Genomic DNA, 23,924 nt, shown 5'->3' with positions numbered 1-23,924 from the left:
AAAAATAGCATTTTTTTCTAGACTGTATCTAATATTACAAAATTCTAAAGAGAGGCTTTCATAATCAATGAGTAAAGACTTAGTGATTCAAAATGACCAAGTGGAGTTAACTTCATGAATACAAGAATGGTTTGATAGTAAGATATCCATTCATGTAGCTTTATATATTAATACTTGTTAATATAACTCACCACATTAAGGACAAACACCATGGATCGTATCCATGAATGCTAAGAAGGCATTCGTACTTTTAAGCCCAATGAAGTAGTATGTCCTTAATATGAAAATATATATACATATATATTTGTGTGTATGTGTGTGTGTATTCACCTAAGTGGAAAGATATGAAAAGCAATCTTTTAAAAATTTGGATAACACAGATGTCAACCATCATGACTAATATTATTCTATCGGAAGTAATATTATAATTCTTTGCAGCTTACATAATTTTTTTACCTGAAAAACCTAAGAGAATCAACCAAACCCCCCTCCCATTATAAACAAGAAGAATTCAATAAGATCTAGGGGGTTTTTTTAATTTTTTTAATGTTTTTTATTTATTTTTGAGAGAGAGAGAGAGAGAGAGAGAGACAGAGCATGAGCAGGGGAGGGTCAGAGAGAGAGGGGGACACAGAATCTGAAGCAGGCTCCAGGCTCTGAGCTAGCTGTCAGCACAGAGCCTGATGCGGGGCTTAAACCCACGAACCATGAGATCATGACCTGAGCCGAAGCTGGGCGCTCAACCAACTGAGCCACTCAGGTGCCCCAGTAAGATCTAGGTTTAAAGTCAATGATACAAGAACAACAATGATACAAGAAAAACAATTGAAGAATCAACCCCATTTACAATAGCAACAACAACAAGAAAGATAAAATTCTTAAGGAATAAACCTAACAATAAATATGTAAGATTTATGCAAACCAGTTATTGAAGGACCAAAAAGAATATATATACAATGGGAAAGCATACCATGTTCTTGACTAGAGAGCCACCAGGAATATAAGGTAATGATTTTCCCTTAAAAAAAATCTTGGAGCACCTGGATGGGTCAGTCAGTTAAGCAGCCAACTTCAACTCACGTCATGATCTCACAGTTCATGAGTTCAAGCCCAGTGTCACGCTCTGTGCTGACAGCCTGCTTCCTATTCGGTGTCTCCCTCTCTCTCTGTCCCTCCCCTGCTCATGCTCTGTCTGTCTCCTCAAAAATAAATAAACATTAAAAAAATTATTTTAAAAAGATATCATTTTTCCTTTCACCTGTTAGTTGACAAAACCAAACATTTCCAGCTCCCATTGCTGCTGGAGGTAGGGGAGAGCAGCACTGTCATCAGAGCTCATGAGATTGTAAACAGGTACAACTTCTGTGAAGGGCAATTTGGCAACACGTGACAAAATTCCAAATGCACGTAGAATGTAAGCACTAACAAGACCACTTGTAGGAATTTATCCCACCCATATACTTGCACTTGTGCAAAATTGTGCACATGAAAGGATATTTGTGGCAGCATTTGTGACATCAATGAATTAGAAACCTCTGAAATGTCCAACATTTGGGAACAGGTTAGGTAAACACAGAATGTTCATATAAAGAAATTTTAAAGCAGATGATAAAAAGAGCAACACACTTCTACATAGACAGGGAATTTACTCCAAAATTTATGATTGAATGACAAATATAAACTAACAAGATGCAGAACAATGTGTGTCTTATGCTGCCATTTAAAAAATAGTAATATGGTGGGGCACCGAGGTGGCTCGGTTGGTTGAGTGTCTGACCCTTGGTTTTAGCTCAGGTTGTGATCTCACGGTTTGTGGGTCCAACCCTAGGCTGGACTCTATGCTGGCAGCACCAGGCCTGCTTGGGATTCTCTCTCTCTCCCTCTCTCAGCCCCTTCCCTGCTCTCTCTGCCCATCCCCCCACAAAATAAATAAATAAGCATTAAAAGAGAATAATAAAAATCTTAAAAGTAAAAAATCATAATATGTGGAATATCTGTGGTTGAACACATAGGAAACATGTAACATTAGTAGTACTTACAGAGATGAACTGGGAGTTGGAAATAACAGTAGGAAGAAGACTGCAGACCTCTTCATGCTTTTTGAATTATGTGCTTTACAAAACCAACAAAATATGTAATAATTTTTAAAGAGTAAGGATAAAGTCAAATTCACAAGCTCACTGAGAAATACAATGGGTTTTCCTTATTTTTCAACTTTATTGGAACTAGTTTTAGAAATTGCCAATTTGGCATTTTCATAAAGAGAATTAACAAGCTCAAACACATCAATGTCTGTTTAGCTTTTCCTCATTTGAGATTTTCAGATTTTAGATGTGCACATTTCCTGGGAACAGAAAGAAGTATTTGCTTTGACTTGCAATCTGAAATGGGTTGTTCCTTTTCAAAAGTTGATTTCATCTGACATTGTTAAACACTTGAATTGCTGTTAGGTCATCTGTAGCCTAATTAACACTAATTGATCTCCTGAATGGCAGGTCTATTAATGTAGTTTAATTACTCATTAGAACCTCTGAGTTTGGCCAACATCAGAGGTTTGGGGCTGGGGATGGAAGGTGGATACTGTAACCACCACATGCCCGGATTTTGGCTTATCTCTCAGAACCTGGCTTTTTTGAATGCTGTATGGAAAAAAAACATGCAAGCCTTGCACACAAACTTTAATCTTGTGGGAAAACAAGAGGGTCACATTGTAATTGTCTGTTGCTGTCATGAAGAATGTAATTGTTTTGATAATGAGAAAAAATGTTTTTCAGTGAAATGCCTAAGGGAGTATGTTGTTAACTCTCCTCCTCAAACCAAAGGTGTAAACCTCGGTTGTTGTTGTTAGCCTCAGTTCCTGCTCTCTGCACATCAAAAAGCAGACCTCAGCCCTTCTCCCCTCCCCTACCTTGTTTGCATGGCAATATTTTTTTCTTCAATTCAGGGTAACGTTTTATTGTGTTATTTTAGATAAAAGTTTAGATCTTCAGAAAGTAAGTTCTAATTTTGTTTTCAAATCTAAATTCATCGGTTGAATAACAAAGCAAGACCACCTTTCTAGTCTAACCATGCCTCTGTGTTGATGCTTATTTGTTTATAGTAAAAGCTGGAGGAATGCGAATTTCCAAAAAACAAGACCTTGGAGTCCTGGAGAGACATACCAAAAAAACGGGATTAGAGAAAACAAGGTAGGGATGGCTTAATTTCTTCTCTTTCATCACCTCAAGGAGTTTTGAGTGACTCTGCTTCCAGAAGTCAGAGGCCTCCCTGCATTTGCTGAATGGGGTTAGAGGCAGCCAGCCAAGAAGAGGTGGTGATGGGGGCTAAAGATGAAAGGCACATTCAGGTGAAAGGTGGCTACCTTCTGGAAGATTCTGGGGCCCCTCACCCTCCTCCTTCTCTCTGCAGCCAGCCCAGCTGCCTTTCCTTGTACTTAAAAAGCACAATACTGACTTCATTCAAGCCTGGCTCATGTTCCTTTAGCTTATTTTCATATTAGCCTTTAAAATAGTGTCCCTAGGCTGGCCCTGGTTTCATAATATGCTTTCTGCTGTAGCAAATCTTCTGAATTAAAAATAAATGGGGTGGGATGGGAGGGGGTTGTTTTAAATCCATCACTCAATTATTTAGAAAATAATGGCCACTATATTTGGCATAGCCAGAAGGCATACAGTTACTGAGTTGGTTTCTCCCTGCTCCTTCCCCGGTAACCTTGACAGGCACTATTCCCAGAGCTAGGTCAAGAGCTGTGGGCTCGTCAGGTGTGCAAATGGCCCAACCACTCTGTAGTGTGGTTAAAGAAAATGTATTAAAAAAAAAAAAAAAAGAAAGAAACCTGAGAAACTGGCTCCTCCATGTAGGTAATGGGGAACTTCAGAAACCACTTCAAGATGGCTTCCACAGATGACCTGATGAGTGATTCAAAAGGAATCAATTGGAAGACATTCAAGAGGTGTCCTAGAGTTATAATAGTAGCAGTCCCAGAAAGAGAATGCAGAGGGAAATAGACTATGGAATTTCTGTTGTCTGTTTACTATAAAATTATCTTTAAATCATTTTATTTTTTTAAAGAAAGCATGAATGGGGGAGGGGCAAAGGAAGAGAGAGAACTTCAAGCAGGCCCCACGCCCAGCACAGAACCTGACTAGGGGCTCGATACCACAACCGTGAGGTTATGACCTGAGCCGAAATCAAGAGTCAAACACTTAACCTACTGAGCCACCCAGCCACCCATCTTTAAATCGCTTTTGACATTTTCTTCCCAAGTTCTGGGAAAGAACTTTTCTGAGGATTTGTTCCACTTTAAAATGAAAGGCTCATTTGCCTCATTACCAGCGCGTTTTTTGTTTCCTGTGATATCAGAAAGTAATTATCACATAAAGAAAGCCAGTGCTATAAATCCTCAACAGTGGGGGTCACATATTATTCATTTTTGGACCCAACATCTAGAATGAGAAAGCACTTGAAATTAAGAGCTGGTTTTATTCTGTAACTAAAACCTGATTCAAGCATAAGCCCTGCTTATTGTGACCTGGTTGACATGCCTCGGCCGGGGTCTCAAGAACAACTAAAACATCATGGCTCAGGGGCACCTGGGTGGCTCAGATTGCTGAGCAACCAACTCTCGATTTCCACTCAGGTTATGATCTTACTGTCACGAGATGGAGCCCCATGTCAGGCTCCACACTGGGCCTGGGGCCCACTTGAGATTTTTTTCCCTCCCTCTCCCTCTGCCCCTTCCCTGCTCGTGCTCTCTCTATATCTCTCACCAAAAAAAAAAAGAAAGAAAAAAAGTTATGGATTGGCTACATCATCCAGTTGGCAGCCAGTGGACAAGCCATTCATTTTTCTGCACCTCAGAAAATGGGGACTTGCTGTTAATTGTGTTGTCAGCTGAACGATGTGGGAAGAGTTGATCAGAGAGTAATAAAGTGGTGATTGGAACCCTCTTTAAAAAACTCAATTGTTGTCTGACAGTCATTAAAAAATGAGAATGGGACCACTTCAAAACATAAACAGCAAGAAATAGCTCACTCTCTCTTGCCCTACTCACCAGCAACAGATATAGGAATGTGAGGCCTGATGTGTGTAGGATTTGGGGGCCATTTTAAAGAAAAACATTACAGCTAGGAGATGGGGAAGGAACCTGTGCAGGGGGAGGCCCTGAAGCTGAAACTTCCTTAGCTCTACCCTAAATTCACCTCTGCTGTTGTCATCTGCTTGTGAGTGTATGCATGAGATATGAGGGCCTCATTTTCAGAGACAGACATCCCTCCTTACATCTCACTGGAGAAAGGCTTTTGCAAAGTGTATCATAGAAAATAAATTTCTAAGCATCATCAATCTATGTCCATTTCCTAATAACTTCTAACTGACACGAAACATCCAGGGGAAAAAAAAAATGCCAAGTGCAGTTTCCATCAAGAAATTGCACTGCAGGCTTAGCCCTAACTGATGCTCTCCTACAAAATAAATTGGCCTGAGAAAAAGAAGCCAGACACAAAGGGGTACATGCTTGCGTGATTCATTGTACGAAGTACAGAAACAGCCAAAACTAATCTACAGGGCTACAGGTCAGGGTAATGGTTGTCTTCTGGGGCAGCTGGCTTGACTAGTTGTGAATATTCACCAGGCTATATACTTCCATGGAAAGATAAAAACAAAAATACACTAGTAAGGGGGCGCTTGGGTGGCTTACTCTGTTCAACTTCAGCTCAGGTCATGGTCTCGCAGTCGGTGAGTTCGAGACCTGTGTCGGGCTCTGTGCTGAGAGCTCAGAGCCTGGAGCCTGCTTCAGACTCTGTGTCTCCCTCTCTCTCCCTGCCCACCCCCCCACAACTCAAAAATAAATAAAGGCTTCTGTAGCACATGGACACAGAAGCAGAATTTTTTGCCTTCTAGCTATTTCCAAGCAAGTGTAAAGGCTTAAAGGCCAAGTAGATATAAATTCTTATATAAATCATTTAGCCTCCTTAGTAGGAAAGTTTTCTCGTCCTATATGAAATTTTGTCTCATCTTTCTAGTGCCATTGCAAACATTGCAAAACTGCAGGCGATGGATACCCTGAACGACACACTGGAGAAGGTGAGCCACAAGGGGGGGCCCCTCACGAGATGCTGCCAGTCAGTATTTATCCAACACGCCAGGCTGCACGGGTAAATGAGCACTGACCACTGAAGCTCCGCCCAGCTCTCAGAGAGCTGATATCCTTGTGAGGGAATCTGTTCCCACTCCAAAGAACGCAAAGAGGTTTGGGGGAGAACAGTTGTTTCTCCCAAATTCCTAACGTCTACTTAATAAATCATTTCAATATTTTTTATAAATGTTTTTATTCATTTTTGAGACAGAGAGAGAGAGAGAGAGGGAGACACAGAACCCGAAGCAGGCTCCAGGCTCTGAGCTGCTGTCAGTACAGAGCCGGATGCGGGGCTCGAACTCACGAACCATGAGATCATGACCTGAGCTGAAGTCGGATGCTTAACCGACTGAACCACCCAGGCGCCCCTAATAAATCATTTCAAAAATGAGATAGTAAGCAAGGCAAGCATCATGATACCCAGCTGACACAGTTTTACTTTGCCATGTTTTTGTTTAAAATAATAAAAAGCAGCCTATGTAACAGGAATTCGGCAGTTTTTTGACCCTTCTCCTCACCATAAGGAAATATTTGATTTCAGGTGAGGGGGGGTGGTGGGGGGTTGCATGGCATAAGGGCTGAAGGAAGACTAGGCACTAGCTGCGTTTATCCAGTTCAATCTTTTTATGAGGGTGGTTGGCCACTGCTACTTTTGTTTCTATATCTTGTATTTCTTCTAAGTAGCTACAGAAACTGGTAAGAAAACTCTTACCAGATCGACAGTGGTCTGATTTGGATTTACTAGTTTGTTTTTAAATTTTGTAGGTAAAGGAAGTGATGGTTCTCATTCTTGCTTCTAGGGGCCAGATATTTGCATTTAAGGCCATGAATAACCACCGTTTCTGCTGTTCTCACATGACTTGAAGGGACAGGAGTGCATAATTTATAGAAGGAAGACTAGCTGTTGCTGTCAAAATCAGGGATCTGGAAAAGATTGGAGCAGAAACTGAGCAGTAAACCTCTAGGGCCCCCATTTGGTAGTGCTTCTTCACGACCAAGGTCGATTTGACCTTGACCAAATTACTTATCTGGTGCCTCAGAGAAGTCATTTGTAAAATGGAGACAAGGAAGAGTATATTCATCACAGGGTTGTTGTGCGGCATAGAGGGGTGTCTACATGGGAAGTTCTTAGGACAGTGCCTGGCACCGAGTACCCTGTTTGCACTCTGTTCTGGTTAGTTCCCTCGTTTTATGGCAGCGAAATAAAAATGTGTGTCCAAAGTCCATGGGGTGTAATGAGGTAGCTGGCACATGGCAAGATCTTTTTTTTTTTTTTAATAATCTCTGTGCCCAACAGTGCAGCTCAAACTCACAACCCGAAGATAGTCACAGCTCCACTGAGCCAACCAGGTGCCCCAGGACAAGGCACGATCTTGATTATAGGCTGCAGCTACAAGTCTTCTAAGGTGAGGGGCTTGGTTCTCCCAGAGATCAGTTTGGGGTGAGGTCATAAGCAACTCTTTACCTTCCTGGCTTTAGAAGAAGGGCAGGGATGGACAGTGCCCCCTCAGGGCGACACACGAGCTCCCTGCTTCAGCGTCTCACATTCCCTTGTACCTGCCCACCATATACCTCTTCCCAAGGGGCCAGAGAATGTTCACACTTGTAAGTAGAACCGGATGGAATAGACACATTCCCCTAGAATATGTGATAACCCCAAATATAATGTTTAAAAAGAGTGGTCAATAGACATTGATTATGCTCTACTAGGTTGATGATGCTATATTATGTATAGTTCCAGAGTCGGTATTGCTTTTAATAGACATAGGTCCTTTATCTATGACATAGAAGAGTTCTTTTCTTTTCCATTAAAAATATTACTTCCTTATTTCACAGATTAAAAGAAAAATCAAGGGGTGCTTGGGTGGCTCAGTTCGTTAAGCATCTGACTCTTGGTTTCGGCTCAGGTCATGATCCCATAGTTATGCGAGTCTGAGCTTAACATCGGGCTCTGTGCTGCCAGGGCAGAGCCTGCTGGGGGTTCCCTCTTTCCCTCCCTCAGCCCATCCCCCACTTGCACTGTCTCTGTCTTTCTCAAAATAAATAAAAGTTAAAAAAAAAAAAAAAGAGGGGCTCCTGGATGGCTCAGTCGGTTGAGCAGTCAACTTGTGCTCAGGTCATGATCTCACAGAGGGTTTGAGCCCCGCATCAGGCTCTATGCTGACAGCTAGCTCAGAGCCTGGAGCCTGCTTTGTATTCTGTGTCTCCCTCTCTCTCTGACCCTCCCCTGCTCACGCTGTCTCTCTGTCTCTCAAAAACAAATTTAAAAAAAGAAAAAAGAAAAGAAAAATCAACAGTAATAACAAGTTGTATTTGTAAAATCATAAGAAAACATTGAGCTGATGTGTTTTTACGAGTATTTTTAACAGCAACTATACCTATTTTAAAAAAAAACCCCACCTTTAACACTTAGTTCAGTGCTTACTGTCATTGGCCTGTGACTAAGACTGCACAGATTACTGGTTAGAACAGGTCTGATTTAAGACATCAAATGGGTCTCCTGCTGCCTCTGTCACTTACTAGCTATGTGTCCTTGAGAGATTTCTTCCTTTTTCTGTGCTCAGTTTCCCCATCTGTAAATGGAAATGTGGTTAATAGCATGCGCTTCCCAGAGATCTTGTGAAAAGAAAATGAAGTTATAAAACACAGGCAAAGTACAGCAGGGCCAGGTACAATTAGCCCTCATAAGTGTTAGTTTCTGTTCCCAAGCAGGTATCCTACAGGACGTCACTCGGAATCCCAGGCAAAGGATAAGAGGCCAGCCCCAAAATCAAGTCCCAAGATCACTGTTTATGACTATCTTGAATATGGTAGTTGGTGGGGTCCATGTGTTTTCTTACCATGAAAAAAAATCCTCCCTAAATCCATAGTTCAGCCTGAAGCATAATAAGATTTTAGAAGAAAGATCAACTTGGAGTGGAAAGACCAATGCCTTTTAGAAAAATAGATCTGCTGAGATCAGGGGTTGTCAGGAGCTGGGGATGGAAGGAGTGGTTGACTGCAAAGGGACAGGAGGGGATTTAGGGGAGTTAAAGATTCTGTCTCTTGATTTTGGTCACAGACTGTATATACTTGTGAAAACTCATGGAATTGTACACTATTAGGGTACATTTTACTGTAGATAGGTTTTACCTTAATTTTTTAACTGAAAAAGATGAATAACCTCTATAGCCTCATACAAAAAATTAAGGTATATAAAATATATAGACATGTATATACATATATACATATGTATATATATATACAGATATATATATACATACCTGCTGAGGAATTTTCACCTGCATTATGATTCCCCCCACAGTATATATTGTCATGAAGACCTAACAATATACAATTGGCCAGAAGAAATACAGAAGCAGAAATGAGGGTTATATCTTTTGCATTTTAGCAACATTCGTATATGCCCTCAGTTAGAAACATGTCTAGTTCCAAGAACCCATGTCAATTCTCATACCAATGCAAGAATTTAAAAGTGTAAGACAGAAAGAAGACAGCCCTATTCATAGGATCTCATCAACCACTTAAACATGGGAAGAAATGTCTATCCATATGTTATTCATCTCTGGATGCCCTATTTTAAAATCAACCTAGGGTTTGAGATTTGGGAGATTGAAAACCAATCCTCCAGTCAGCCCTTTCTGCCTCTCCCAGCCCTACATGATGAGAGAATTCATGTTGCCAGGGGACAGGCCATATAACATGATATTCCTACAGAAAAGGAGTTTTGTCACCCCCAAAGCTCTCTAAACTAAAAATCTGGGAGAACCGGTCTCAGATCAAGTTCCATCAACTACTTTAAGGCTGTTTGAACTTTTAGAAGTCACGTAGCTCCTCTGAGATTTACGGTTACTCATTTAATCTTTTTTTAAAGGCAGGAATGAGAGTGAATGATACTGCCAAGTATAATTCTTTAGACAGTTATGGAAGTTAAATTTGGCAATAGTTGTGAAGCTTCTCTGAACATGAAAGTATCCAGTTAAAGCATGAGTAACAAGATTGGGTTATGGTGTAGAGGGGGGTGGAATGTTGAAGCCTAGTTAAAGTTGGGGCCACTTTTCAAGTTGCCAGATGTGTCACCACTGCCAAAGTTCGTGAGATGTATGTGAAACGGGATCCTGGGGGAGCGGAAACTATCAAAGGCATCTGCAAATCTAAAGAGGTTTCTCCTGTTCTGTAGATTAACATCACCGTAGGAGTATCCTTGAATTTCATTGACTTGAGCTGAATGTTTTGTTTTAAGCATTTTGCTTAACGGGGTGTAGAAATCGAAGTGCCAACATTCAAGTTGGAAGTTAACACCCTGGAAAGATGAATGGAAGAACTGCCAGTCTGCTACCACTACCTAACTTTAGGCTCTAAAATAAAACGTGCCGCTGATTTTCTTGCATCTAGAATTTCTCTCATAGTTCCAATCATGAAGACTTCTATCATACTTCTTTTGCGTTTTCTCTGAAACTAAAACTATAGGTTCTGAGGTCGCAGCTACCCGAGGTGAATGTAAATTCTCAATGGAGTAGTTTCTATTGATCTACTTTTCAATTCAGTGTGTTGTCCCTTATGTGATGGAGTCACAGTAAGGCAGAATCCTTATACATGTATTGGTCTTGAATTCTTTCTCTTATGGGGTTACCCTAGATTCTCTTATCCTAATGAATCAGACAAGAAATGCCTTTCTTTTTACAAACCCTGTCTTTTTTTAAAGACTGATGATGAAAATTCCAAAGCTTCCTCAAAATTCAGATGCTAGCCTGAAAGACAGCTAGTTGTAAGTTGTACTCCAGAAAGCTATTCCTATAATAAATAAAATCTTCCTATCACCATTGATGCAAAATTTATAGCAAAAAATTGGGGCATTTGGAGTTTGACCATTTTACTTATAGTTTCATCAGTTCTGATGGAAGACTCTTTATAGACTCTCCACCCACAACCCCAGGTCCTTCTGCATTAAGGTGTTCATGATTGAGGGAGTGGGGTGTATGAGAGAACTTGATTCTCTTGTTGTATATTTAAGAGTGGCTGTATAGCCTTGCTACTCCCCCAAACCTGTATATTTGCAATTTAATAATTATGGGCAATTTCCCTAAGCCTATTGTCTTTACCAGAATTATTTCCACCTCCTTCTCAATCCTGTTGATTTTTTCCCCCTAAACTTTCCCAGATCAGTTCACAGATGGCCAAAAGGCCCCAGGGACAGTTTCCCATTCATTCTGATCTGCAGCAGTCCCCTCAAAAAAGCAGTTGAGCGGAACTTTTAGGATCTCCATTAAATGCCTTAGTTAAAATATAAACCCTAATTCTTGTGCATTATTGGTGGGAACATAAAATGGTACAGCCATTTTAAAAAATAATATGGCAGTTCCTCAAAAAAATTAAACAGAATTATCACATGATCCAGCTATTCCACTTGTGAGAATAGGCCCAAAATAGTTGAAAGCAGGGATCTGAAAGCAGGGATCTGAATAGATATTTGTACACCAGTGTTTATAGCAGCGTTAGTCACGATAGCCAAAAGGTGGAAACAACCCAAATCTCTATCATCCTATGGACATATCCATATGAAAAGATAAACAAAATGTGATATATACACAGTCAGTGGGATAGTACTCAGCCTTAAAAAAGAAGGGAGTTCTGACACATATTACAAGAGGGGTAAACCTTGAAGACAATATGCTAAATGAAATAAGCCAGTCATAAAAGGACAAATACTGCATGAGTCCATTTCAGTGTGACACCTGGCATAGTCAGAATTCACAGAGACAGAAGGTGGTTGCCAGAGGCTGAGAGTGTGGAGGAGGGAGTAAAGAGTTATTGTCTAAAGGATACAGAGCTTCAGTTTGATGTGATGAAAAAGTTTTGGAGATGAATGGGAGGAATGGTTGCACAATCCTGTAAATGTATTTGATGAAACTGAACTGCACACTTAAAAATGGTTGAAATAGTAAATTTTGTCCTGTGTATTTTACCACAATTTTTTAAGTGATCAGAAAAAAAAAAAAAAAAAACACAGACTCTACAGTGCAGAGAGAAGCCTGGAGACAGTCAGGTGACGAGGTAGTCCCGCCCATCCCCTCCTGCCCCACCCCCACGGCAGTCACTCTCACGCCTGCAGATCAACAGACAGTTCTGGGGCTTCACCTCTGCAGTCTCTACTTGCCATCTTGCCTCGTCCCACGTGTTACTTGCCCTCAAGAATTACTTGTTTCCTTTCTCACTCCCTTCACCTTGTATTTGACTTTAAGTAACTTGCCAAATTGTTCATCCTACCTGTAATCTCTTGAATGTGGTTCAAGGGAAACCTGAAATAATCCATCTGTTTTAGTTGACACAAAAGCCACCCAGTCTGGAAGGAAACTACTGAAGTCGGTGGCCTCTTAAGTTTCTAAGTCCTCTTAAGTTTGGTCCTCATGTTGAAAGAAAAACAAAACAAAATACTCTGCCCTTACCACACTATAAAATGCCTGTCATGTGGCCCAATGATAATTGATCTGACAAAAAAAAGTCACTGGCTCTTTTCTTCGATTCTAAAGTAACATCTATGACTAATACCTCCATTATGTGTCTTCCTTCCTGCTGAAACTCCAGCAGACACCATCTTTGGGTTCAATTATTATATTACTTCTGCCTGCTTATTGTAAAAGAAAAATTTTAGAAAAATACTGATAGGCAAAGTAAAGCAAAAGACTAGGAATTGCCCCATAATCCCTCAGAGATAACCATTGTTAACATTTTAGTGTATACTTTTCCAGTCTGTTTAATTTTTTAAGACCAAGAAGAAAGGACTTTCTGGAGTCAAGTTTCACATGAAAGGGAACACTTGGGCCCACAGCTCAGGGACATTTGAGAAGAGATGTAAGGCACATATGTTTTCCTTGGCTTAGAAGAGCCCAAACAAACTATAAACAATGTGATGCTTGGGGTCATGTGCAGTTTATCTTCTCCTTTATTTAACTTGAGTGTCAGGGCAAGGGCATCTAAGTTCTACAGTGATAAGTTAAATTCCTTGTGAGCTGAGGCATCCCTTCCTTGCTGGCTAAGGCAAGTGTCCTTATTAGGTATCTTTCTGTTGTATCCATCAGCTTAGAAACCAAGAACTGGAATGGACCCAAAAGGTCACTGGGTTCAAATTCTCCTCCTAGGAAAACTATGTCTGAATTGCTCACTGCATTGGGCATCTTTTTTATCTTAAGCTGTCCTTAGTAAATTCCCTAAGGTCTCTAGGCTCCATGTGAAATTTCTCTTATTCTCAAACCTGTCTGTGTTCATTGAAAGCCACGTAAGCCCATTTCCTCATAGATGTCTTCCGTGGGATGATTAATGAGAATTTTTGTTACCTGAAGCTAGTAATCACTCCTTGGCTTTCTATTTACCAGGCTGTAGAGTTTGAACCATATGAAATAGCCAATATGGGATTATATTTTACCTACAAAAACAGCCATTTCACACGCTTCAACATACTAACTGACCCTAACTCTTCCTACCTTCTTCCAGAGGCTCCTTATTTCTGCTTTTTTGACAACAGAGGTGCTTGTTGCCTGCAGGACCTTCCCTGGTATCCCCAGAGCCTACTTAGAATACAGTGCCCCATATACGTGTACTAATGCCAGAGTCCTTGCTGATCTTGTAGAACCGACAAGATACAATTAACCATTTTTACCCTTGCAGATGTCACTTCAAAACATACATATAAATGCACATGTATCTTCTGTATGTTATCTTTTATATACTATTATTTATAATTTTCAAACCCAGAAACCAGCTAATGAGAGAAAACCCAGGTGAATGTATACACCTATGAGCCTAGAGCTGAAAGTGGTTTCAAGAAAAGAAATATTAAAGAAGTGACCAGAAACTGTGAAGTTCCCCCAACCAACTGTATTGTTCTCTGCTACTCTAATACTTCATGACAAAAAAGGTCCAATATGCTTATTTTTTTCTTTCTTTCTCATCTTTAGCTCAGCCATAAATTCCCAGCAGCAGTGCATATGGCCCATCAGAAACCCAGACCTGCTCTGGAGAAGGTCACTCCACTGAAAAGGATCCACATTATTCAGCAGCCTCGAAAATGTTAAGCTGGGACAAAAACACAGCCATCTGGCCACCTGCCTCGAACATCCAACAGCTTAGCAAAAGGACCAAAACTCTCCGTAGGTCTAGTGCACTTGCTTGGTAAATAAAATAGCTTTTGTATCTTTTCTTTTTACTTTAGATAATAAAGCATCCAAAATTATACATCCAGCACGCTCCTTTCGATGCAGGCCAGGAGCCCACTGAGGTTTATGTATGTAATTCTGTTGAATGAGTGGAGAATCCAGAATACTTGACTAGTCCCCTCCCCCTCTCAGGATAAGCCCTTCTCTCCTTGATGCTGACTCTGAGCTGTTCCACTCACACTGAGTTCTCCCTGAAGGACAAAGGCTATCTCTGAGCTGCACAAAGGCTGATACTCTATGCAAACATGAGGAGTGATTCTTCTCTGTATGTTTGTCCTAAGATCCTCAAGTTTTCCCTTGAGGTAAAATGTTGTTTCCAGTTCCCCACATAAATAAATAGTTTGCTTTGAAGGTTTGGTGAGGGAAAATGAAAAATTTAGATTTGTTGCAAACACATACTTCTCTGCAAAGCAATCAAGGGTGGAAGGTAGAATTAGAGTTTCAGTGGGAGATTTGCTCAAGACCTCCCACAAAATTCATGCTGTAGAACCTAGGGGTCATGACTTTACAGGGCATTGTGGTTGGAGTATAGATGTTGATTTTAATTGGAGGTGGGGGTAGGAGGGAAAGTGTTGCCATAGTTAACCCTGCTCTAGCTCTCCTACTCTCCACCACTCTTCCTCTCCCTCCCACCGCCCCCCCACCCCTGTCTCCCCATATACTCAAATGTTAATAGCCAAGTGTGTCTTCAGATGATAGTAGAGGAAAACCACATTCATTTTACACAAAGGTTAGCTGTCACTCACAGTTCTACCATTCTGCACCTCTGATTAATGCAATTTGGAGCACCTGGGTGGCTCAGTCACTTAAGCGTCTGACTTGGGCTCAGGTTATAATCTCACCATTGGTGAATTTGAGTCCTGCATCAGGCTCTGTGCTGACAGCTGAAGCCTGCTTCAGATTCTGTGTCTCCCTCTCTCTCTGCCCCTCCCCCACTCATGCTCTGTCTCTCTCTCTCTTTCTCTCTCTCTCTTAAAAATAAATAAATATTTTAATAAATTTTAAATAATAATGCTATCCATCAATCAGCACTTGTCTAACCCCCCGAAGTGGTCAGTACTGGAGTCCATCATGTTATAGGTTGAGAACCCTGGTGCCATGCCTATCTCTGATTCCTGGAACTCTAAAAGCACTTGGATGAAGTCCAATGTTCATACTGATGCATCTTGCCTCCTCCCCTGCATTTTTTGGCTTTTCTTCAGAAACAAGAAAATTGTTTCAGGCAGTATTGAGACTTCAGCCAATGCCCATATGAATTCATAAGACAGCTAGTCCTAACCACCCTACATTGGCTTAGCTTCGTTCCCAGTCCTCTGAGACTATTGTCAGAAATATTCCAGAAAGGTAAGTGTTGTGAGGTGTACTTGTTCTTCTAAATGCACAGAAGTTCAAGATCAGCCATGACCTCTCAGGAGGACAGTAGCAAAGTATAGAGAGGACAGTAGATACCAGCTGGAACACAAGACTAGGGGATTAGGAGATTAGGATTCTACTTCTGACCTTTACTAGCTCTTAAACCTTAAACAAGCCACTCAACCCTTCTGATCCTTGTCAAACGGGCATAATAATACCTGTCCCACCCACCCCCAGTTTAACTTTCCCAGGGGCACACACTGGGAAGAAGAAAAAATGGACACTAAGGTTTGTAATAAGCCATTTCAAGAGGAGTGAGAGCAAGGTGGTACCAGGACGACTGTTCTAGAAGCATCCAGAACTATAGTAGCAGGAGAACTATAAGCAGTGGTATAAAATGAGCCTGCATTAGGAATTAAAGGAAAAGCTGAAGATTTGGGGCCAAATGGAAGCAAGGAGCACAGGGGAGGGTGATGAGGAAATGGGAAGCTAAGATGGCAACATCACTAGACTTGCTTTTCCTGCAGTGACAGGAGGGCCAACCACCCAAAAAAAGGAAGAAGAGAAGAAGGGTGCCAGTCTCTCCTTCCAGATTGGAAGATGTATTGCAAGAGAAAAGAGGCTGCTCAAAGGGAGGCTATCGAATAAAAACCCCAGCAGTAATTTAGGCCCACAATTGCAATGATTCAAATTATAAAAAAGTGAGAAGTTTGATGTGACATTCAGCTTTGAGAGGAAATGAAATTATCTCAGAGAAAATGACCAGGCCAATCAGAGAGCTTTGTGGTGACATGGCTGTACATGTAGATGCCAAAGTGGCTGTTCCCTGTCCCTCCTGAGGAGTAAGCCCTGTTTTGGATGTGCTGTGGTTCCACTCAGTTGGAAGCCCCTGTGATAAGTTCACAAGCCCAGCCAAAACCATGACAATGGTGGAGGACTGTCAGGAGGTACAAGGCCGGGGATTTGCTGGTGGACATTTTTCTTTAGCTTGTTTCAGCTCAGTTGAGCATGCTCTGTCTTAGGCACTGGGACACAGAGATGGGTATGAAGTGGCCCTTGCCTACCACAAGATCCTAGACCAAAGGGGACCAGGCATGCCAACAAATCAACGTGCAGAGAGAGTTTAGAAATGGCTTGGTGAGAATGGGGCATGCTGAGGAGGAGGTCTTGTACAGTAAAGAAAAAAATGTATTGGCTGGGGAGATCACTAACCCTCATGCAGATCTTGAATAAACAGTCTTTAGTTAAGGTTTTTATCATGGAAATGTTCAAACATACACAAAAGTTGCAAGAATATCATACTGCACCCTCAGGTACTCATCTCCCAGCTTCAACAATATGGCCAATCTTGTTGAATCCATAGCATTTGGCTCCTGACGTCTTCTCCCTCTTTCTCTCCTTCTGGATTATTTTAGAGCAAATCTCAAGCATAATTTCATCTAGAAATACTTCAGTATGCTATCTCCAAAAGATAAACACACGTGTGTACTCTTTCTCTCCCCCCTTCCCCCCCTAAGCAAAATTTTACAAATACTATGGAGCAAAAGAGGATTATGTAAACAATCCAAGAATCTTTCACAATGAAAGTAAGACCGTCCGTCATTGCTATGTGAGCTACAAGAGCCAGAAACAAGTATGCACATACACACGCATGCACGTGTGTGTGTACACACACACACACACACTCAGCTGAGCCAGTAGTGCCCACAGAAATGACAGCTGTGAAATTTGAGGAGGCAGTGAGAGGTGGAACCTCAGAAAGGGAGGTAGAAAATGAAGATTGTTTTCAGGTTGAAAAAAAGAAACAGGTAAACATAAAGTTGGTGGGAATAAACCAAAGGTACAGGAAGAAACTACTGGGGAAAATTAGTACTTGTTGAGGAAAAGAATATAGAAAACCCTTAAAAATAGCTAGCTCTGAGGTTACTCAGAGGAATAATGGGGTGATAGGCTTTCTTCAGATGGAACACAAGTCCGAGGAGAGTATGGCTGGTTTGGAGTACGTATAATGTTTTCAAGTGGGTGTCTGGATGTCAGCTGGAGTCACCACCCCCTTCAAATACATACAATGAGCTCAAACCCCCATTCTACTCTTGGTGGGTGTTCAAAGCCCATCCACAATGGCTGTACAATATCAGGAATCACCTTTGCTTTCCAACGTATTTGCTGTTTCTGTTCTCATCTGGGTCCTTTTCCATGATTTCTCCAAATTCTCCTCCAAAGGGTGATAAACGTACCAAAGATTTAGCAGAGCTTAGCAACCAGACAACCTGCAGTAGAATATTAGATATCCCGGATTTTACATGTATGTCCTTCCACTACCCATTGCCCCAATCCAGGATGTTGTTCACTGCTCATTATAGCCCTGGCAGGCCTCTATTCCTCCCACCATCTTGCTGATGGCTTCCCCTCTTTCACTCCCTTTTTCTCACTTTTCTGCTCTTCCTGTCCTACTAATTTTTCTTCAGCTCCACATCAGCAGTTAGTGTTTCTTGTGTTGTCTTGACCCCTGGAAAATTCCTCAGGGAGTCATCTTACCCCCCAAATAATCTCCCTGCTTCCAATAAGTCTGACATCAACTGTCAGGATGTCAACATTTTCATCCAAATATGTTCTGAGTGATTAATTAATTAATTATAAAGGGTGAAGTGACAGAGAACCTGAGCCAAGAAAAATGAGCCAAAGGAAAAAGTGGAGAACTTCCAAAGGAAATGTTGAAGGAATGAAAGACAAACACATGAAATTAGGGTGAGCAGAGCTTCAATTAAAAATACATAAAACAGATAGATTTTGAACCTGCTTTTACATATAGGATTTCATGATATCTTCACAAAAATCACAAGATAGTAGCTGTCATTATACCACTTTGGAGATGACAAATATGAGCCTCAGAGAAGTTAAGAGATTCCCAAGGTACAATAGCTTAAATGGAGGAATTTCTCTGGAAATCTCTTACTCCCAAATCTAGAGCTATCCTCTGTGACCCCATGAGATCTAAGCTGAAGCTTAGAGGTCTCCAAACAGAGAGAATCTGGCTGTAATTCTGACTTTAAAAATAGAGCTGAATTTGAAGAGAGAAATCTATGTGAAAGGACTGGTTTGGGACGTGTCAAATCCTTCAGTAGGGGAAATGCCATTTGAGTTCTGATTTTCAGGGTTTTGTTTAATAACACAATATGGAAGTTTGAAAGATCATGAAAGTGAACCAGGTTGGGAGAAAATGTATAATATATAGATGTGAACCCCCAAAAGAATAAAGAAAGCCAAACAGGGAAAACGTGCACAGGATGCCTCCCCTGTGCACAGCAAAGTCATGAGGCTGGGAGCAATGCCATGTGCATCTTGGGAAAAGAGCGAGGGCAGTGGACAAACCAAAGGTGACCTCTGCAGTGAAGTGTTTATTATCAGCCAATGAGGTGCAGTTACAGAGATGTGCGTGTTTTCTACAAGAGCCTTCCAAATCAAGCTAAATTATTGCAAAAGCATGTTTTGAATGACCTTTGTGCCACCTCCTGAGCAGACACACCACAGGCCTCAGCTCCACATTTGCTATGATGGTTTTGTGTTAAGGCCAATCATACCACCACCATAATTATCAAAGACCTAGGAGAACAGAAAGGAGGAAGATACCACATAAATGTTCCTCAAGGACAAAAGTTCAGGGTAGTTTGAAAAAAAAAAAAAAGTGAGAGGGATGCCTAGGTGGCTCAGTCGATTAAGCATCCCACTTCAGCTCAGGTCATGATCTCATCTCATGGTTCATGGGTTCAAGCCCCACATCAGGCTCTGCACTGACTGCACTGAGCCTGCTTGGGATTCTCTCTTCCTCTCTCTCCATCCCTCCCCTATTCATGCTCATTCTCTCTCTCTCTCTCTATCTCCCTCTTCCTCTCTCCCTCTCAAAATAAATAAACTGTAAAATTATTTTTAAAGTGAGAGAATTGAATCATCATAGGCTTGCTAAAATCAAGAACCTTCCAAATTACCCAGAACCATATCTATATGAGAACAGCAATTCTGACCTAAATAGAATAAGTTAGGTCAATGGCATGGGTCCAGAAAATTTTTTTTCTTTTTTTTTTTAAGGTCCATCAGTTATTCAAGGTTAAAAATCATTGCATTGGAGAGAGAGGTACTTAGCTGCTGATGCTAGCCATTTGCATACAATAAGATTGAGAGTATCACAGGCAAGAAAGCCAGAGATCATAAAACTCAGACTGAAAGATTTTATTCTTTCTATTCATGCAATGACAGAGATTGAAATTAATTTTTTAAAATATAGGGAATTAGGTAAAGGAGTGAAGAACCAAAGACATGCTCCCCTTCAAAGATTGCAGAATAATGGAACTTGTTTCTTCAATGACACAAAGAGGGTTTTCCAAAGGAATATAGCCAAAGGTTTCCAACAATAAATTAGCTATTGCCACAGAAGCATTTAAGAGAGAGTACAGACAGATGAAACCAAGGTGAAGACACTTGGGGCCAAAAAGTGAAATCAAAGAACAGATGTAACAGAATGAGGTTGTTAAGAGCAGGAAGAGGTTGCACAAGAACAAAAACACTTCCTTCAAAAATCGAAGGTCTATGAAAAGAGAGAGGATTGTTGCAAGATTAAAATGGGCAGAATGCGGTACCAAAAGAGAGCCTGGAGATAATAGAAGGGTTTAACCAGACATATCAAGTGCAAGGAAAGATTGAGCAATGCACTTTGCCATGGCTGATGAAGAAACAAGTGATCTGACAGCAGACATCATGGGTCAAGTGGTTCTAAGTGAGCCAGACCTGGAAGCAAGAGCACCGTCCTGGCCCTGGCAGACATGCTGTCTAGCTCCACCAGGCTTTTAAGAACTGAGCAAACCACTGTTTTCGGAGGCAGACACTAAAGAGGAAGATGCAGTGAGCCGAACAGTGAAACAAGAGGCTCATGATGTAAAACAAAAGAAAGAGGGTAGATGTTGAGAACAAGATGTCACTATCTTTATAAGCATAGAGTAGGAGACTTCTGTAGGAAATTTTCCACAACATAATGAATGCTCAACAAAGTGGAAAATAAAGTCTAGACTGGTATGAAATCACAAAACATGCCAGGGGTTTAGCAGGGATAGACCACAATGGGGAAGAAATGGGAAAGGGGGGATGTTGCCATGGTCACATAAGAAAGTGGCTAACGATGGTTTTTGCTGTTTCTCCACAGACTGGCCACTTCACCTCCCTTTGATGTAGTCCTGAAGTGCACTGAAGAAAGGAGCTGAGGTAGGATAAGTCAGTTTGTTTTTACCAAGCAAGGATGAGGGCCCAATACTGACATATCTGATTTCCTTCAAAAACAGTCTGAAATAGTTTTGTGTCACATCTCCTGGTTTTTATGTATTGGTTCAATTTTTTGTTATTGTACACTGTGCAAACAATTCCAGCCTGTGGGGTGGACTTGGTCCATGGACCATCATTTCATGCAAGCTGTGGTTTGCTCCTCAGGTTTGCACAGCAATCCTCAGTTCCTGAGGACCTGAGGCGTATAAGAGCTGGACCTGCAGTAGGGGTGGAGGGAAAAAGTTAGCCACCTGGAGGGGCGCCTGGGTGGGTTAGTAGGTTAAGCATCTGACTTCAGCTCAGGTCATGATCTCATGGTAAACTGTGAGTTTGAGCCCGGCATCAAGCTCTATGCTGACAACCCAGAGCCTGGAGCCTGCTTTGGATTCTGTATCCCCCTCTCTCTGCCCCTCCCCTACTTACACTCTGTCTCTCTCTCAAAAATAAATAAATGTTAAAAAAAAAAAAATTAGCAACCAGGAGAGTTCAGCTAGAGGTCGGATGTGAAGATTGAAAGGGAGCCCAGATTTAGTTTCCACAGACAGTGTCAATCTGGCGGTTACTGAAGGCTTATGCCAAGACTGACAAAACAAAATACAAGATCATAGAAATGAAAAACCAGGGAAATCTGATAATATTGACAGGATGTACTGATGCAGAAGCTAGGCCCAAGAGGATTTTTACTTCAAGATTTGGTGCGTGTACAATAGTAGCTATCATTTTCTGAGACTTGGCAGTGAACCATGGGCCTTCTGGTATATCTAACCTCTAATATTTACAACAACCCATTTTACAGATGCCGAACGTGTTGTTCAGAGAGGTTAAGCCCCAAACACCCCTAGACCCGTATTCATGCTTTTCTCTTGACATGGTCATTTTCCCCTAGTCTTTTCTACCAAGATATTCGTTACAATATTATTTATTAGTTATATTAAAAAACAATAAGTATCCAAGTAATTCCACTTCTAGGTAGATACCCAAGAAATAAAAACATGTCCATACAAAAACATGTATACAAATGTTTATAGCAGCATTATTTGTAATAACAAAAAATTGAAAACCACCCAAATGTCCATCAACTGAGGAATGAGTAAACAAGACATAGTATATCCCCTTGGGATATTATTTGTCAAGTGAAGTATAGGTACATGCTACAACGCGGATGAATCCTGAAAGCGTTATAAGTGAAAGAACCCAGTCACAAAGGACCACGTATTATATAATTCCATTTATATAAAATGTCCAGATTAGGCAAATCTATAGAAACAGAAAATAGATTAGGGGTTACCTGGGGCTGGGGGCAGGTGGGGGGTGCCGCAGAGATTTGGTGGTGGCAGCTAAAGGTTATGGAGTTTCTTTCTGGAGTAATGAAAATATTATAAAATTGATTGTATTTATGGACACGAAAGGAGGTGAATTGTATGATATTATCTCAAAAAAGTTACCAAAAACAAAAATAGTAAATAACCGAAAACTAGATATTGAAATATTAGTCATGTGTCATGACACACATAAAGAGGGTAATAAGGTTGGCACTGTTTTTGTACTCTAGTTCCCTCCCAAGGCCCCATCCTAGCTCACTGTTCCCCAATATTGGGGTATGGCTCTACCCCCAGCCTGACACTAGACAAGACAGCTGACAAGCTATTCTTGGGGGTTAGACTGAAGCTAGAAGCAGTAACAGGTGTCAGTACCTCATTTACTTCCACAACAGCCCTGGAGAAGGGTACTATTATCGTTTCCCTTGCAAGGAACAGGAAAAATTTAGCAAGATTCCATCAGTTACTGAAGAGCGAAGCCAGTGTGCTACAGAAGTAGAGTATTACAATGTTTAACTGCAACCCTCAGAGTAGGACACCACATTCTCACACACTGCTAGTGGGACTGTAAATTGTTGAACACCTTCTGGAGGACAGTTTGGTAGGAGGTATCAAAAGTCAAAAATAGAGGAATACTCTTTGATCCAACAACCCCACTTTTATAAATTTATTCTATAAAAACCATCAAACAAATTAACAGAGGTGTATATAAACACAAGGTTTCTCATCAAGGTATTGTATAGATAACAATAGGTCAAAAAAACATTTTTAAAGAAAAATCCGTATTTCCATCCACAAAGGATTGGCTAAATTATAGCATAAATCCTTCTGCCACAGTGACCCAGGAAGGTCAGGTTTTGTGGATAGCAGTTGAGGAGTCCAGATGTAGTAAGGGAATAGGGGGTAGGAGGAAAGAACCCTCCCCAGAACTAAGTCACAAAACCCAGCCTAGGCTGACATGTGTCCCACTTGGGAAGGTCCACCTCCTTACCACTATCCAAGTCTTCACAAGGATTGTATTAATGAAAGAATCATTCTTCAATGTTATTTACCTGAAACATGACATTTGACATTGATGTTTATGGAATGCTTCTAACATTAAAAAAAAAAAAAACAACTCTAGGTCTTGGGTTGTAGATTACTCCCTCTGAGTAGACTGAACTAGCTCTATGGGACTCAAGGTCTTCAACGTAGTCCTGCAGGGCCAGCCTCCCTTTTTCCTGTAAACTCCTCAGACTTACCTCCACATCTGTATTTCTCCTTTCTCCAACAGGAACAAATGCAGCAACAAAGTCAGAGGCAAAAAAAGCAATTCCAGAACCTGATCACATGTATCACTGTTGCAGATGGAAGCAAACAAATGAATTTGAAACAGGTGATATTTATATATTTTAAATTACTTTTAAACAGTATGTAATTGAAAAGTCTTCTTCTAATCCCATTACTGAACTATAATCGGAACATCTGGAACTTTTTAAATTAGGAAGTGGGAGAAGTTTCAGGCTTTTTTTTTTTTAATATAGTTTATTGTCAAGTGGTTTCCATATAGCACCCAGTGCTCATCCCAACAAGTGCCATCTTCCATGCAACTTC

At 41.0% G+C, this 23,924-nt stretch overlaps 1 protein-coding gene across 3 annotated transcripts in view; it reads left to right on the top strand.

Moving 5' to 3' along the window:
- DAPL1 (death associated protein like 1) overlaps positions 1-23,706 on the top strand; it is a 29,342-nt gene extending 5,636 nt beyond the window's left edge. Inside the window, exons 2-6 of one of the 3 annotated variants that reach the window (XR_003906661.1) lie at positions 3,101-3,188; positions 6,024-6,084; positions 14,092-14,305; positions 20,897-20,955; positions 23,605-23,706. Coding sequence is in view for 2 of the 3 variants with exons in the window: in XM_029934533.1 (XP_029790393.1) it covers positions 3,101-3,188; positions 6,024-6,084; positions 14,092-14,208 (266 nt within the window). In the remaining variant the exon portion in view is untranslated. Of the gene's footprint in view, positions 1-3,100; positions 3,189-6,023; positions 6,085-7,433; positions 7,543-14,091; positions 14,369-20,896; positions 20,956-23,604 lie in introns of those variants that run through there. The other 2 variants (XM_029934534.1, XM_029934533.1) reach the window with 2 other exon arrangements.
- Positions 23,707-23,924: the final 218 nt, after the last annotated feature.

Source organism: Suricata suricatta, chromosome 3 (assembly GCF_006229205.1).
Source record: "Suricata suricatta isolate VVHF042 chromosome 3, meerkat_22Aug2017_6uvM2_HiC, whole genome shotgun sequence".
NCBI classification, from domain to species: domain Eukaryota; kingdom Metazoa; phylum Chordata; class Mammalia; order Carnivora; family Herpestidae; genus Suricata; species Suricata suricatta.
Note: the sequence above shows the minus strand (reverse complement) of the source record. Positions and strands in the feature narration are given on the sequence as shown.